Genomic DNA, 12,179 nt, shown 5'->3' with positions numbered 1-12,179 from the left:
CCAATGAATTGAATTGTTCAGTGTTTGTACCTGACTGAAATAATCCAATCTGGTAATGTGCCCTCCTTGTTCACAGGACCGTTAAAGACAATAGCAAAAACTTGATGACCAAGCCACAGACAATGGCTGTATGCGAATCCTTGGCCCATTTGATTTGCTGCCAAAGAAACCGATGTGCAAGCCGGCAAAAGTCAATGAGAACTGAAGCCCAGGCTTACGCCACACATCGTATCTATTGTTCATCTTTGGGTTGTCACGGAGCTCTTTATATTTCCCATTTATCTGTACGCCGCCCTGAGATCTTAATGATGTTGGGCGGGATATAAATATGTTAAATAAATAAATTTAGAGGCTGTGTCTTCTGTGATGCAGTGTGCGTGTGTGTGTAGAGTGAGGCTGCAGCTCAGTATGGTACGGTGCATACTATATGATAGGGTATATGACATATAATTTATTGTATTATTTATTTGTGATATTTATACGCCGCTAAATACAACAAAGCCCCTCAGAGGTTCACATAACAGAATCGATGCAATATCTTTACAGCTGGAAGGGCATCGCTGGCTACCCATCCGTCCGGCCCGGCCCGGCCCGGCCCAGCGACTCTTCCGTCCTTTCAGGAAACGCTGGTTCTCTCGGAGGAAGCCAGTCTCAAGGGAGGAGGGCGCTGCCGCGGCGCGCCTTGCAGAGGCGGCGGCTTCGGCCGGCAGGGGGCGCTGCTCCCTTGACTCCCTCGCGGGCGCCGCCGCGCACGCAGGGAAAAGTTGGGACGACTCAGCCCGCCGGGGAAGGAAGGAGAGGGCGGCGGCGGCGGTGGCGGCATTTGCATGAGCAGCGGGACGCGTCAGTCGAGTGCGTGTCTCTGTGTGTGTGAGAGAGCGAGCGAGAGAGACAGAGCGCGCGCGTGTGTGCGCGCGCGCGCCTGTGTGTCCCCCTCTCTCTATATAGGATGTGCCTCGGAATGGTTGGCTCCTTGCTGTAGGCACGCGTGCGGCTCGCCCTGCCTCGCGAGCGGCGCTTTGCAGTGGCAGCCGCCGCCGCCGCCGCGCCGCCGCCGCTCTTCCGCTTCTCCTCCTCGCCGGCACAAGCGAGCTGGGCAGCTACCCCGGCAGGCTCCTGCCCTTCCCGGCTGCCGCCGCCCGCCCCCTCCGCGCCCCCTTCGCTCTCCGGTGGGAAGCCTCCATGCGCGGCTGCCAATGGCTGGGGCACAGCCGGGGGTCCACGCTCTGCAGCTCCTGCCGGTCCGCGTCTCTGACAGCCTCAAGAAGGGCACCACCTTCGTCAAGTGGGACGACGTAAGTTCACGGAGCGCTGCTCGCCCGCCCTTCGCGGACCGCCTCGCTTTCCCCCTTCTCCGCCTCACCTTTCTTGGGAGCGGGGGTGGGGAGCCAAGGCAAGGCAGAAGGACGCAAGGGGCAGCACTCATCGACTGGGGGCAGCCTCCCCCCTCCGGAGGTCTTGGGCCACAACTCCCATCATCCCCAGCCGCCGTGGCCTGGGGTGGAGGGGAGCTGTAGCTCGACACATCCGGAGAGTGCCGGGGCAGGAAGGCTGGGTTTAGGGGCTTGCAACGTGTGCGGGATGGCGCCTTGCGCGTGCCGCCAATCTGTGCGGCGGGGTGGGCATCCGTGTTCCGGGGGGGGGGGGCGGGAGGGCGCACTGCTGATCGAGATCCAGAGATCACTTGGATCCGGCCGAGTTTCAGCTGCTTGTGGGCAGGCAGAGATTCCAGAGTGGCCCAGGCTCAGTGGCAGCACACATGCTCAGCATGCAGAAGATCCCGGGTTTGCATCCTGGACATCTCCAGTTAAGAAATGCTCTGGTTGCGAGGCTGGAAATTAGACCTCTCCCGGAGAGAACTGGGATCGATGCTGCCGGTTGGGATAACATGCAGCACTGGGCGAGATGGACCGATGGTCTGCTTGGTATAGGACAAGCTTCCCATGGCCATAAATTGCACCTGCTTGTGGGAAGGCAGAGGTTCTGAAGCGGCTCCCGGCGTGGTGGAGGCCGGGTGGGGATTAGGCGATGCCCATTTTTCTGGAAGGATGGATGGATGATGTGGAGGCGAAGGAGTAAGGCTCCACGGGTGACACATGGGTTTAATCCTGGCCAGTCGAGGGTCCAGGGAGTGGGTGGGACGGGGAATGTGGGTGCTGCCAGCCTTAAAGTTGGGAGTGGAGCAGGAAGGTGGAGCTCGCTGGTTTTCTGTAGTGAAACATTGGATGGGCGAGGGCATTGGCTCCCGTCAAGTCACCCTTGGCAACAAGAGACTCAATGCATTTACATGGATTTAGAGGAGCGGTGGAGGGCTGTGTTGAAGGAAGCCACGCACCATACCTGAGTGTGCACGCGTGTGTGCGCATTTCAGGGGGAATGAATGTGTCTAAGTGAAAAATTGTGAAAAACTCAAAAAATGGGAAATGTCTGTCCAGGACGGACAACTGTCATACCAACACTGCTTGATCTCCATAAAATAGCTTTTGTGCTCCTCAGCGCGCCATTTAGATCAGCCTTGCCCAACCAGGTGCCCTCCAGATGTGTACACCAGTAGCTCGGTGGACCTTAGCTCAGTGGTAGGGCTCCTGCTTTGCATGTAGAAGGTCCCAGGTTCGATTCCCAGCATCTCCAGGGAGGGCTGCAAACATTTCTGCCTGAAATCCTAAAGAGCCCCTGCCAGTCAGTGTCAGTACTGACAACACCGGGCTGGATGGACCAATTGTCAGGCTCAGCATAAGGCAGCTTCCTGTGTTCCTAGATCTGGAGGGTGCTGAGTTAGTGAAAGCTGATTTTACGCAGAACCCTCCCCGTAAGGTAGCCTTTGCTGTATTTTCTCAGGCTCACATACTTTTTATATAATTTAATTTCCAATTTGTTTTATTTGTGGATGCATGCTGTGCCAGTGGTGTATATCGACTGTTATAGATTTCCATAGGCAAAACTAGACAGATCCCTGCTCCCAAGGAGCATACAATCTAAGATAGACAATGGAGAAAACGACAGGCACGGTGGGGGTGGAGAAGAAGGGTGGTGTGGGGAATATTTGACAGTACAGTTATGCATACTTAAAATCTGGTTTATTCTTACTTCTTTATTGCCATTGCCTTCCATATTTTGCCTCAGCAAGGTAAAGATTGCAAGGTGAAATTATTTCACGAAGACGTGTGTGTCTTTGCATCTTGCTTTCAGGTCTTGCTAGAGTTAAGGATAGAAAATACTGCTTACAGTGAGAGCATCTGTGATCCAAGTATCTAGCAGATAATTTCCCCCCTCACTCCTCACCCCACGCACTGTACATGATCCTGGTTTAATAGACATAGGAACAGACAGGGATACACTGCAGCCTTGTTCTCACTGAGAAGGTCAGCCTGTGCCTGTGCTGTATCATTCAGACTGCAAGTGGGGGCTCACATGACTGAGTGTCCCTCTATATCACCCCCCCTCCCAAATCCTCCACCTAGAAAACTAGCATGGTAGGAAGAAGGGTTCTAGCCTAATCTGCCTGACATACTAGATTTCTGTGTGCATAGCTTTATAGAGAGGCTGGCTCTGATGGATACTATTGATTGCTCAATTATTCCTTGCTGTGAAGAGAGCTTGCTCTCAAACTTGGATTTCCCCCCTATACTATATCTCCAGAATTTGGATTTGTCAGTGGAGATCCACAGGCAAAAAAGAGAACAGACACTCTTTCCACTTGTAGCTGAAATTCCTAAGGCAACAGGTGTGTTAGTTTCATTCCTCATTACCTGTTTCAGAGGGCGCTGACTGGAGTGGGTTTTCTGGGTTCAGTAGTACTGCAAATATTCTCCCGCATATATAGGAGGAAGGAAGCAAAGTACGCAGCTCAATTTAATCTTAGAGTGGCTGTTCCCAGTAACACTCTGATTCCATATCTTTGGTCATGCTGGCTTGATATGATAATGCAGAGCGGTCAGGCACAGGCAGCGGTTAAAACGCTTACGATAAAAAGGATTTCTCTTGGGGCTTTAGCCCTGATAGGCCCTTTTTAAAGGAGAAGATATTGGACTAGTCTCGTGTTTCCAGCTGGTATTTATGTAGAGCAAATTGAACTGAGAGAGAACGTGCAGTTTTAATAAGGTTTAAAAATTAAGTGTTCTCTTAAGGTGTGCAAACATGTAACTGTTTGGGAAGAACATCGTATCAGAACCACTGCAAGATGTGCATTCTGAACGGAATCACTAGTGACCAGTGAAACAGTGCATTTCTAATCTACTATAGGTGTCAGGGACAGATATGTTTCCTTGAGGAAGGTGTTAAAAACACCCTGCCTTCAGCCTGGTCAAGGAGTGATGCACACCATTTTCCCTCTACCATGTAATTGGGTTAGAGTACAGTTAACTCCACTACTACTCAGTGGATAAGATCATTGGTCTAAGTTTGTCTTGATGGATTTAATCATAATAATTTCTGTACTAGACTAGAAGAAGGGAAGAAATGATATGTCAACCGTTCAGCAGTATTCAACACATTTTGTCCCTTCAGCGTATAGCAGAGGTGGGCAAAAGGTAGATGAGGATCTACTGGTAGATCTCTGGCTGATTTTCAATAGATTGGGAAGGGTTTCTGACTTCCAGCTGTTCAACAGCGGCAACAAAAATTTGACTTTTGCCACCTAAATTGGGCTGCTGAAATTAAGAAAGCTTGGGGTAATCATGGGTGCACTTCTGTGTGCGAGGACCGTGAGCTTGGTACAGTTCTGTTATTGAAAAGACATTCCTATGCTCAGAATGTGCTCACTGACACTTACAATTAAAGGACAGGGTGCATGTCTTTTCTACCTGGCTCTGGTTGGTGGATCGTGGAGTTCTACTAAAAACCAAAGTAGACCCAACGAGCCTGAAGTCTACCCACCCCTGGTGTATGGCATAAGAGGAGCAAATCTAGCATGTTGATTACTTCAAGAATTGGCAAGGTGGAGAACAGAACGCATGTTTTGGTAGAGGTGAGGGCTGTTTTGAGAGCTTTTGAACATTTCCCTCACCAAGTAATAACCAGTACCCATACATTGGATACTATAGGCTGGAGCCTTCTGGACCAAAAACATGATTCTAGGTGCAAGCCATTGCAATTAAGAAATCACACATAAAAAACACAGCAGAACAAATAAAATGGTCAGACTACAAATTATAAAATTTATTTACACCAACTACAAAAACACTATTAAGCAAACAGAATTGCCAAACTAATGTTTATAAAAACAAAACAATAAAACTCAATGGCACCATAACAGACCTTTTTTTAGTGGTGGTGGCCAAAAATTTTGCAGACTTTGCTATCACCAATTTATCTCAGATCACAAGGAGGAATGATACATACCAATCAGGTGAGCATCCTGAGAAAAATACTAATAATGGGGTAATTAACTCCATAAGTCTCTATACAGGGAGCAAAACATGAGTACACGAGCGGGTGTTTCAATGCCATCTCCATGTGGACATACACAATTTTCTAGTGGAATTCTCTTGAAACAACCCTCACATAATGCTAAGAACAGTACATTCAGTTATAAACTTGAAAAAACTCTTCTGCATGTGGGAATTGTTAGTTCTTGCAAATAGGTTGCTGATATATTTGGAGGGCTAGGGGGAAAGCAGTCATACCAAGGACATAATTTTCTTGTCTCAGACAAATTATTCTGTTGTTCAATGTCATGAAGACACTGCCTCAATAAGTCTCTCACTTTGCAGGCAGGTATCTTTTATTAAAGTGTGGTTGCCCTCAATTATAGCAATGCATAAACTTGAGAATATATAGATGTACCAACTCCTTCTATATGCACAATAGTGTCTAAGCAATTACTCTTACTTCAAGGAGTTACAGCAGACTGTCATGGGACTTGGGTAAAGTTAGATCAAAATCTTCTGTGGATGAATCTTCTAACATCTGTGGACAGCTACACCAGCTTCAAACATTGCAGGCAGGTCACAGGCTAGTTGTTTGAAAAGAGGGTTAGAAACACCATGCCTAAATGGCCTTGCCTTGTTCTGTATATGCTCTTGGCATAGCATCAAGCAGTGGAAAAGCTGTGTTGATGTTAAACCCTAGAAGTGTTGTCTCACTTCGTACAGTTAAAGAATAAAACCCAGCCCCTCTCAAAACATAAAGAGCTTTGGACAGAAGTGGCCCTGGGAACTAGAACAACAGTTTCAAGATCACAAGTAAATAAAAGTAATTGATGTATGTAACAGTTCTCACATTCTCATCTTAGATATGCAGATCTATGAAAGGATCTCCTGACATCTGTTTCTTTGGTTAAAAGCAACCATGAGGACAACTTAACTCCTTCCTCCTGTGCTTTCACCTGCAGTTTAACACCCTCCAGTGGCTATTAACCCTGGAACGGGGGGGGGGGGGGAGGAACACTGGTACAGGATCCTACCTTTCTATTTTTTGCCCTTTATATCTAATAGCATTTAGAGGGGTGTGTGGTAAACCGGGGAAGCACTTGTGAGTGTTATCTGCCCCACTGTGTTCTGCATCCCCAACCAAATATCCCCCCCCCCGGTAAGTTTCAATCACAGTTCTCTCTCTGTCATGCCTAGTAGTTTGGCTCTTAGTGCTAAGAAACAACATACAGGTGCATATGAAGAGGATACATCCCGCAGTTTGGCAAATCTGAACTGGTGGAAGCTGCATTAAATTGGCACTAGATCTATTTCAAGCCAATTGTAAGCGGCCCTGTTGAGCAGGATGCTGTTTTTATTCTGTTGCTATGTTTTTAATTGTGTTTTAATGTATTTGCTTATTGTTGTTTTTATCAGTGATCGTAAGCACCTTGAGTGCCATTTTTGGTAGAAAGGTGGGGTACCAATCAATCAATCAATCAATCACTGCCAGACATGGTTGGATTCTGATATGTCTCTTTACACTCAAGTTGTGCTAGAGTCAAGTGAAGATAAACTCTGTATAGGAGGCTTCTTCTCAATCCAGTGTGAGTATAAGTGTGAGTTCAGTGTGAGAGCCAGTGTGGTGTAGCGGCAAGAGTGTTGGACTAGGAGCCGGGAGATCCGGGTTCTAGGCCCCACTCGGCCATGGAAGCTCACTGGGTGACTTTGGGCCAGTCACAGACTCTCAGCCCAACCCACCTCACAGGGTTGTTGTTGTGAGGATAAAATGGAGAGGAGGAGGATAATGTAAGCCGCCTTGGGCTCCTTGCAAGAGGAAAAAAGGCGGGGTATAAATGCAATAAATAAAATAAAAATCTTCTCCTCTTAGTGCAGGGGTGGGGAAGCTGGTGCCCTCCAGATATTGTTGGACTCCAACTATCATCAGCCCGAGTCAGCATGACTAGTGGTCAGGGATTATGGGTGTTGTAGTCCAACATCTGGAGTGTTGCAGATTTCCCACCCCTATGTTAGTGCTTGCCTACTCTTCTCTCCTTCCCCCTCACCCCCCTCTATATCTGGTTGTCAATCCAGCCATGATCCTTAATGTTTATTATTTATTCATTCATTGTATTTATAATACTGCCTTTTTTCCTCTTGCAAGGAACCCAAGGTGGCTTACATTCTCCTCCTCCTCCTCTCCATTTTAACCTCACAACAACAACCCTGTGGGGTAGGTTGGGCTGAGAGTCTGTGACTGGCCCAAAGTCACCCAGTGAGCTTCCATGGCCGAGTGGGGACTAGAACCCCGATCTCCCAGCTCCCAGTCCAGCACTCTCACCACTACACCACACATTAATGTTGATGAACAGCAGAAGCAGACATCCCAAAACAGGGTGGAAAGTATCTTTGGCATGCTGCTACAGCCTTAGAGGTGCCAAGGCAAAACAGAGACTTAGACGAGATAAACACATCTGATAATGAGCAGGTTTTGGAAAAGTAGCAAAACCAGAGGTGGCAGCAGCAAGAAAAATGTAACCAAGTAATTTTAACTACTCTTGACTGCTCAGGTCAATGCAAGTTAGGAGATGACACTTCAGGATACAATCCTCTTATCAGGGGGTTGGAGCACCTTCCCTAGGAGGAAAGGCTAAAACATTTGAGCTTTTTAGTTTAGAAAAAGACAACGAAATGGGGACAGGATGGAGGTTTTATAACAGGTGTGCAGAAAGTGGATAGGGGAGGTTTTCCTCCCTCCCTCATAATACTAGCACTCAGATCATCCTTTGAAAATAGATTGATTAGAGGTAGATTAAAGACTGACTTGAAGTAATTTTCCAGTTTATGAAATTTGTTGCCACTATATGTGGTGATGAACAGTCACTTAGGAAACTTTAAAAAGGTATTAGACGAATTTATGGAAGGTAGGGCTATCAATGGATAGTAATGGCATTTTATGCAAAAGGTTTTTTTGTGGGGAGGGGGGAAATGGTTGCCATCACGCAAGAGACGAAAATCTATGCAGAAAGGTAGCGCAAGTAAACGCCATCTGCTCAAAAGTATAGCAAAGCTGACCTTACAACACAGAAATGAGAAATGAAAGATGCCCTAGGTGTGGGAGAAAACACCTAATCAGGTAAAAAGGAGTAGACAATGCAAAAGCCCTCTTGATAATATTCACTGAATGTGTAGAGGGGAATGGGGATTGCTGGCCTTGCTCCCCAATGTTCAGTGAACACACGGAGGAATGTTTGAAGACATCTAGAGAGCAACTTGAATATAAAATAGTATCTTCAACATATAGTACAAGTTACAAAGTGCCTGGAGGAAGTTGCTTTTGAGGTTTATGATAACCCAAGGCCTCACAAACCTAGTCACCGTGGTGATGGTCCCTCCTGTCTGGTGATGGGCCTCTTCCCTTATCTCCGAGTTCAAGTTGTATTTTGGAGATATTCTAAATACCTCACAGTGTGATCTGGTCAGATCCAGGGCCCAAACAAGGGTGAGTGATTGGGATGGGGGGACAAGTAAATTTTACAGAGTCAGTGGGGGACCAGCCCAGGTTGCAAGCCCATGACTGTGAGGGAAAAAAGTGGCTAAACTGTAGATCATGTCTGAGGATGTGTGACTTATTTATTTAGTACATTTAGGGCACAATCCCATGTGTGTTTAGACAGAAAAAAGTCCTACAACTCCCAACATTCTTCAGCCAGCATACATAGGATTGCACCTTTATTTTTTATATTTTAAAACAAGTTTATTAATGCATCTTTAGAAAGAAAATATTTACAAAACAGTCTCTTTCTCTCTCTCCTTTAAATGATTACACTTTGTAAAATAACGCATACAGAAATGGCAGTAAAACAGCTGTTATAAATACATGCATTCCTGTAAATGCACTGCATTGGTGCTGGTCACTCCACTGAAACTTTATTTAAAACAAAACAAAGGAACTATAAAGGACATTGATTCCTTTTACTAATGGAAACAATGAGTATGGATGTACATCATCTTCAAATGTATTATTCTAGAAACTAATAAATGTTGGCCACTTCCTTACAAATGGATTTTCATACATTTGATTTTCACAAGCCCAAACATAATATATATAAGGTTATGCATTGCAGCTATATCCCAAATCCTGTAGAACCAATCTGAGAGAGGTGGTGCCACTTTCTTTTTCCAATACTTAACAATTGACAATTTAGCTGCTGTTAATAAATTCGTAAACGTCTCAGCATTAGCTATATCAATGCATCCTTCCAAATAATTTGATAATACTCCTAATGGTTCCTTTGGAATTTTGTAGCCTGTAATCTGTTCAATATAAGACAGTACTAACTGCCAAAAGCATTTAATTTTATCACAGCTTCAAAATACATGCAGATAATATTCATGAGCTTTCCTACATATTCAGCAATTATCTTGGGATAAATTGTAAATCATCTCCAATTTATGTGGTGTGAAATACAATTGAAGCACTGTCTTTTAGAAGTTCTCTTTCAAATTTGTTGCAATCAATACTTGACCTATGAATTCTCCTAGCCAATGCCACACTTTTTCTGTGATGGAAATGTCTAGATCCTTTCCCAATTTCTTTTGATATTCATAGGTCCTTTACTTTTTACTATACATTTATATCCTGCCTTCCATTTTGGCAGCAAATATGGGGTTTCCAAGTAGTCTCCCATCTAGCCACTGACCAGACCTAAGCCAAGCCTGCATAGATTCAGCAAGATGGCTGCATCATTTGCCCTCAGATCATGCCCTTATTTTCTTGTATCTATTTGTAGTGTCCAGATCTTGAAATATTTGCTGGAGGTAGTCATGAACAGTGTCTGAACAGAGCAACAGTCACCTACTGTTCCAAACCCTCTCTGATAGAGACAGCCCTGTAGGATTTCTAGTAGTTCTGAGAGAGAGAGAGAGAGAGAGAGAGAGATGTATGCCATCCCGTATGACGAGCACTCTCAGAGAACTATAATTCTTAGAGTTCCTTATTTCCTGTTGGCATTTCCTTTCACAGGCAGGGAGAGCAAACAGTATGGCAGCAGGAGGGAGGGACAAGAATAATTACTATCAGGGGCAATGAGTCCAAGGGACACCAGTAGGGACTGATGCTGCTGAAAGGATTTAAAGGCGTCTGAACATATGTGAATAGGCCTCTGGTCTCTAGGTTGTATAGAAGAACTGACACTAGATTGCTAGGATCCAGGTCTAAAGTATTTGTCACTTGTGTATATTAATATACGTGTCTGGAGAGAAATAGAATTCAGGCAGCCAGAAGTGTAAGGAACTTAAACAAAAGGAACTAAAAGAAGATAAAGAGCATCAGTCAATCCTCCACTTTTTCAAACAAGACAAGGCCCTTTATGGAAGCATGTTACAAGATTGTACCAGGCCCAGAGCAATGAAGCTTAGGCATTGGACAGAGGTGAGACTTGCCCCTCTCCTCCAATCTTCTCTGTGTGAGAGAGGGGTGAGGCAGGATTGGTGGTGATCAATAACAACAACAACAACAACGCACTATATGAAACACTCTGGGCCAGTTCACATGCGTGTGGGAACTTAATAAGCCATAGTGGCTTATTAACCACCCAGCAACCCTAGAACAGGCTATGGGTTCTTGGTAGTTTGTCGACCTCCTAAGCCACCCACCCTCGCCAGGTCCACATGTAACAACAAGCTGTGCCCACCAAGGGTAATTGGGGAAATGGGGCAGCACACACAGGGGTGGTTAATAAGCCACTGTGGTTTATTAACCACCCATGTGTGTGAACCCGTTCTATGATGTACTAAGTTTTTGGTCAGAGCAAACATTTTCCAGCTAAATTCCAACCTTTGTTAACTGTTTAATGGGAGCGTTTCATGAGCTTGAAGCTGGCTAATATTTTGTTTTACTACCATGACCTGTTAACTTTATTCTTAACGGCCTATACATCAGTTGAATAAATGTAATTTGACGAATCACTGTGCTTGAATAAGCCATTGCTGATGCACTGAATATCCAATTTGGCATTCCTTCTAGTTTTTTATTGAGCGATGAGCAGTGTTTCATCTGATGCTTTACAGAACAATTCTATGCAGGTTTTTTCAGTCAGAAGCAAGTTCCACTGAGATTAGTTTCAGGTAAGTAAGAATGGTATTGCAGCCTTAAACATGCATCCTTAGGGACTGCTCTGGTATGGAGGCCAACACAGGATTTAGCCTTTTTGTGTTCTGTTTTGTCTTCAGTTCAGTTCTGAAGGGGAGTCCGAGTTTGGTACCATGGTCTTTAAGACATGTTGAGACTGGAGGGCCAATGTAAAATCATCTGATCTACTAAATCTAAGCATCAGAGCGTACTTGGTCTCATATTAGGATTTCTGTGATATACCTGAGATTCTTAACTGTTAGAGGAGTGAGTAAAATTAAACCTCCTATGACATAAGAGAGCCCTTGTACCTTCACAGGAACTGGGCACAGAAGCTAGGCAACCAGTCCTGAGATGTTTATGCCCCCAGTTGTCCAAACTTTGTTAGACTCCTCTTCTGTCCGGTAGGCTGCTATTGTCTCCACTACTTAAAGATACTCCTCTACCTTACCATCATAATTGTCTGTCTTCACTCATTTTGCTCTTGTGTTCCCCGCCTTATGCAGTTGTGGGAACTTAGGTTCCAGTGGGGAAATGTACTGAACTGATGTCTGTAATATAAGCACTAGCTAGCTGCTCACTCCATCTGTTAACAAGAGGGCACAACCTCCCACATGTTACAGTATCATTCTGGTGGGATGAAGAGCAGAAGACTTCATGAGAAATCATTATGCTACATGAGAAGTGTTCCTTGCTGC

General features: G+C 45.4%; 1 protein-coding gene across 2 annotated transcripts in view; it reads left to right on the top strand.

Moving 5' to 3' along the window:
* The first annotated feature begins 872 nt into the window (after positions 1 to 872).
* PLCB1 (phospholipase C beta 1) overlaps positions 873 to 12,179 on the top strand; it is a 703,903-nt gene continuing 692,596 nt past the window's right edge. For both annotated transcript variants that reach the window (XM_084825185.1, XM_084825194.1), the window contains exon 1: positions 873 to 1,295. In XM_084825185.1, coding sequence (XP_084681311.1) covers positions 1,197 to 1,295 — 99 coding nt within the window. In that variant the 5' untranslated portion in view covers positions 873 to 1,196. The remainder of the gene's footprint in view (positions 1,296 to 12,179) is intronic.

Source organism: Heloderma suspectum, chromosome 1, assembly GCF_057233095.1.
Source record: "Heloderma suspectum isolate Gila_16-S chromosome 1, 16-S_ref, whole genome shotgun sequence".
NCBI classification, from domain to species: Eukaryota; Metazoa; Chordata; class Lepidosauria; order Squamata; family Helodermatidae; genus Heloderma; species Heloderma suspectum.
Note: the sequence above shows the minus strand (reverse complement) of the source record. Positions and strands in the feature narration are given on the sequence as shown.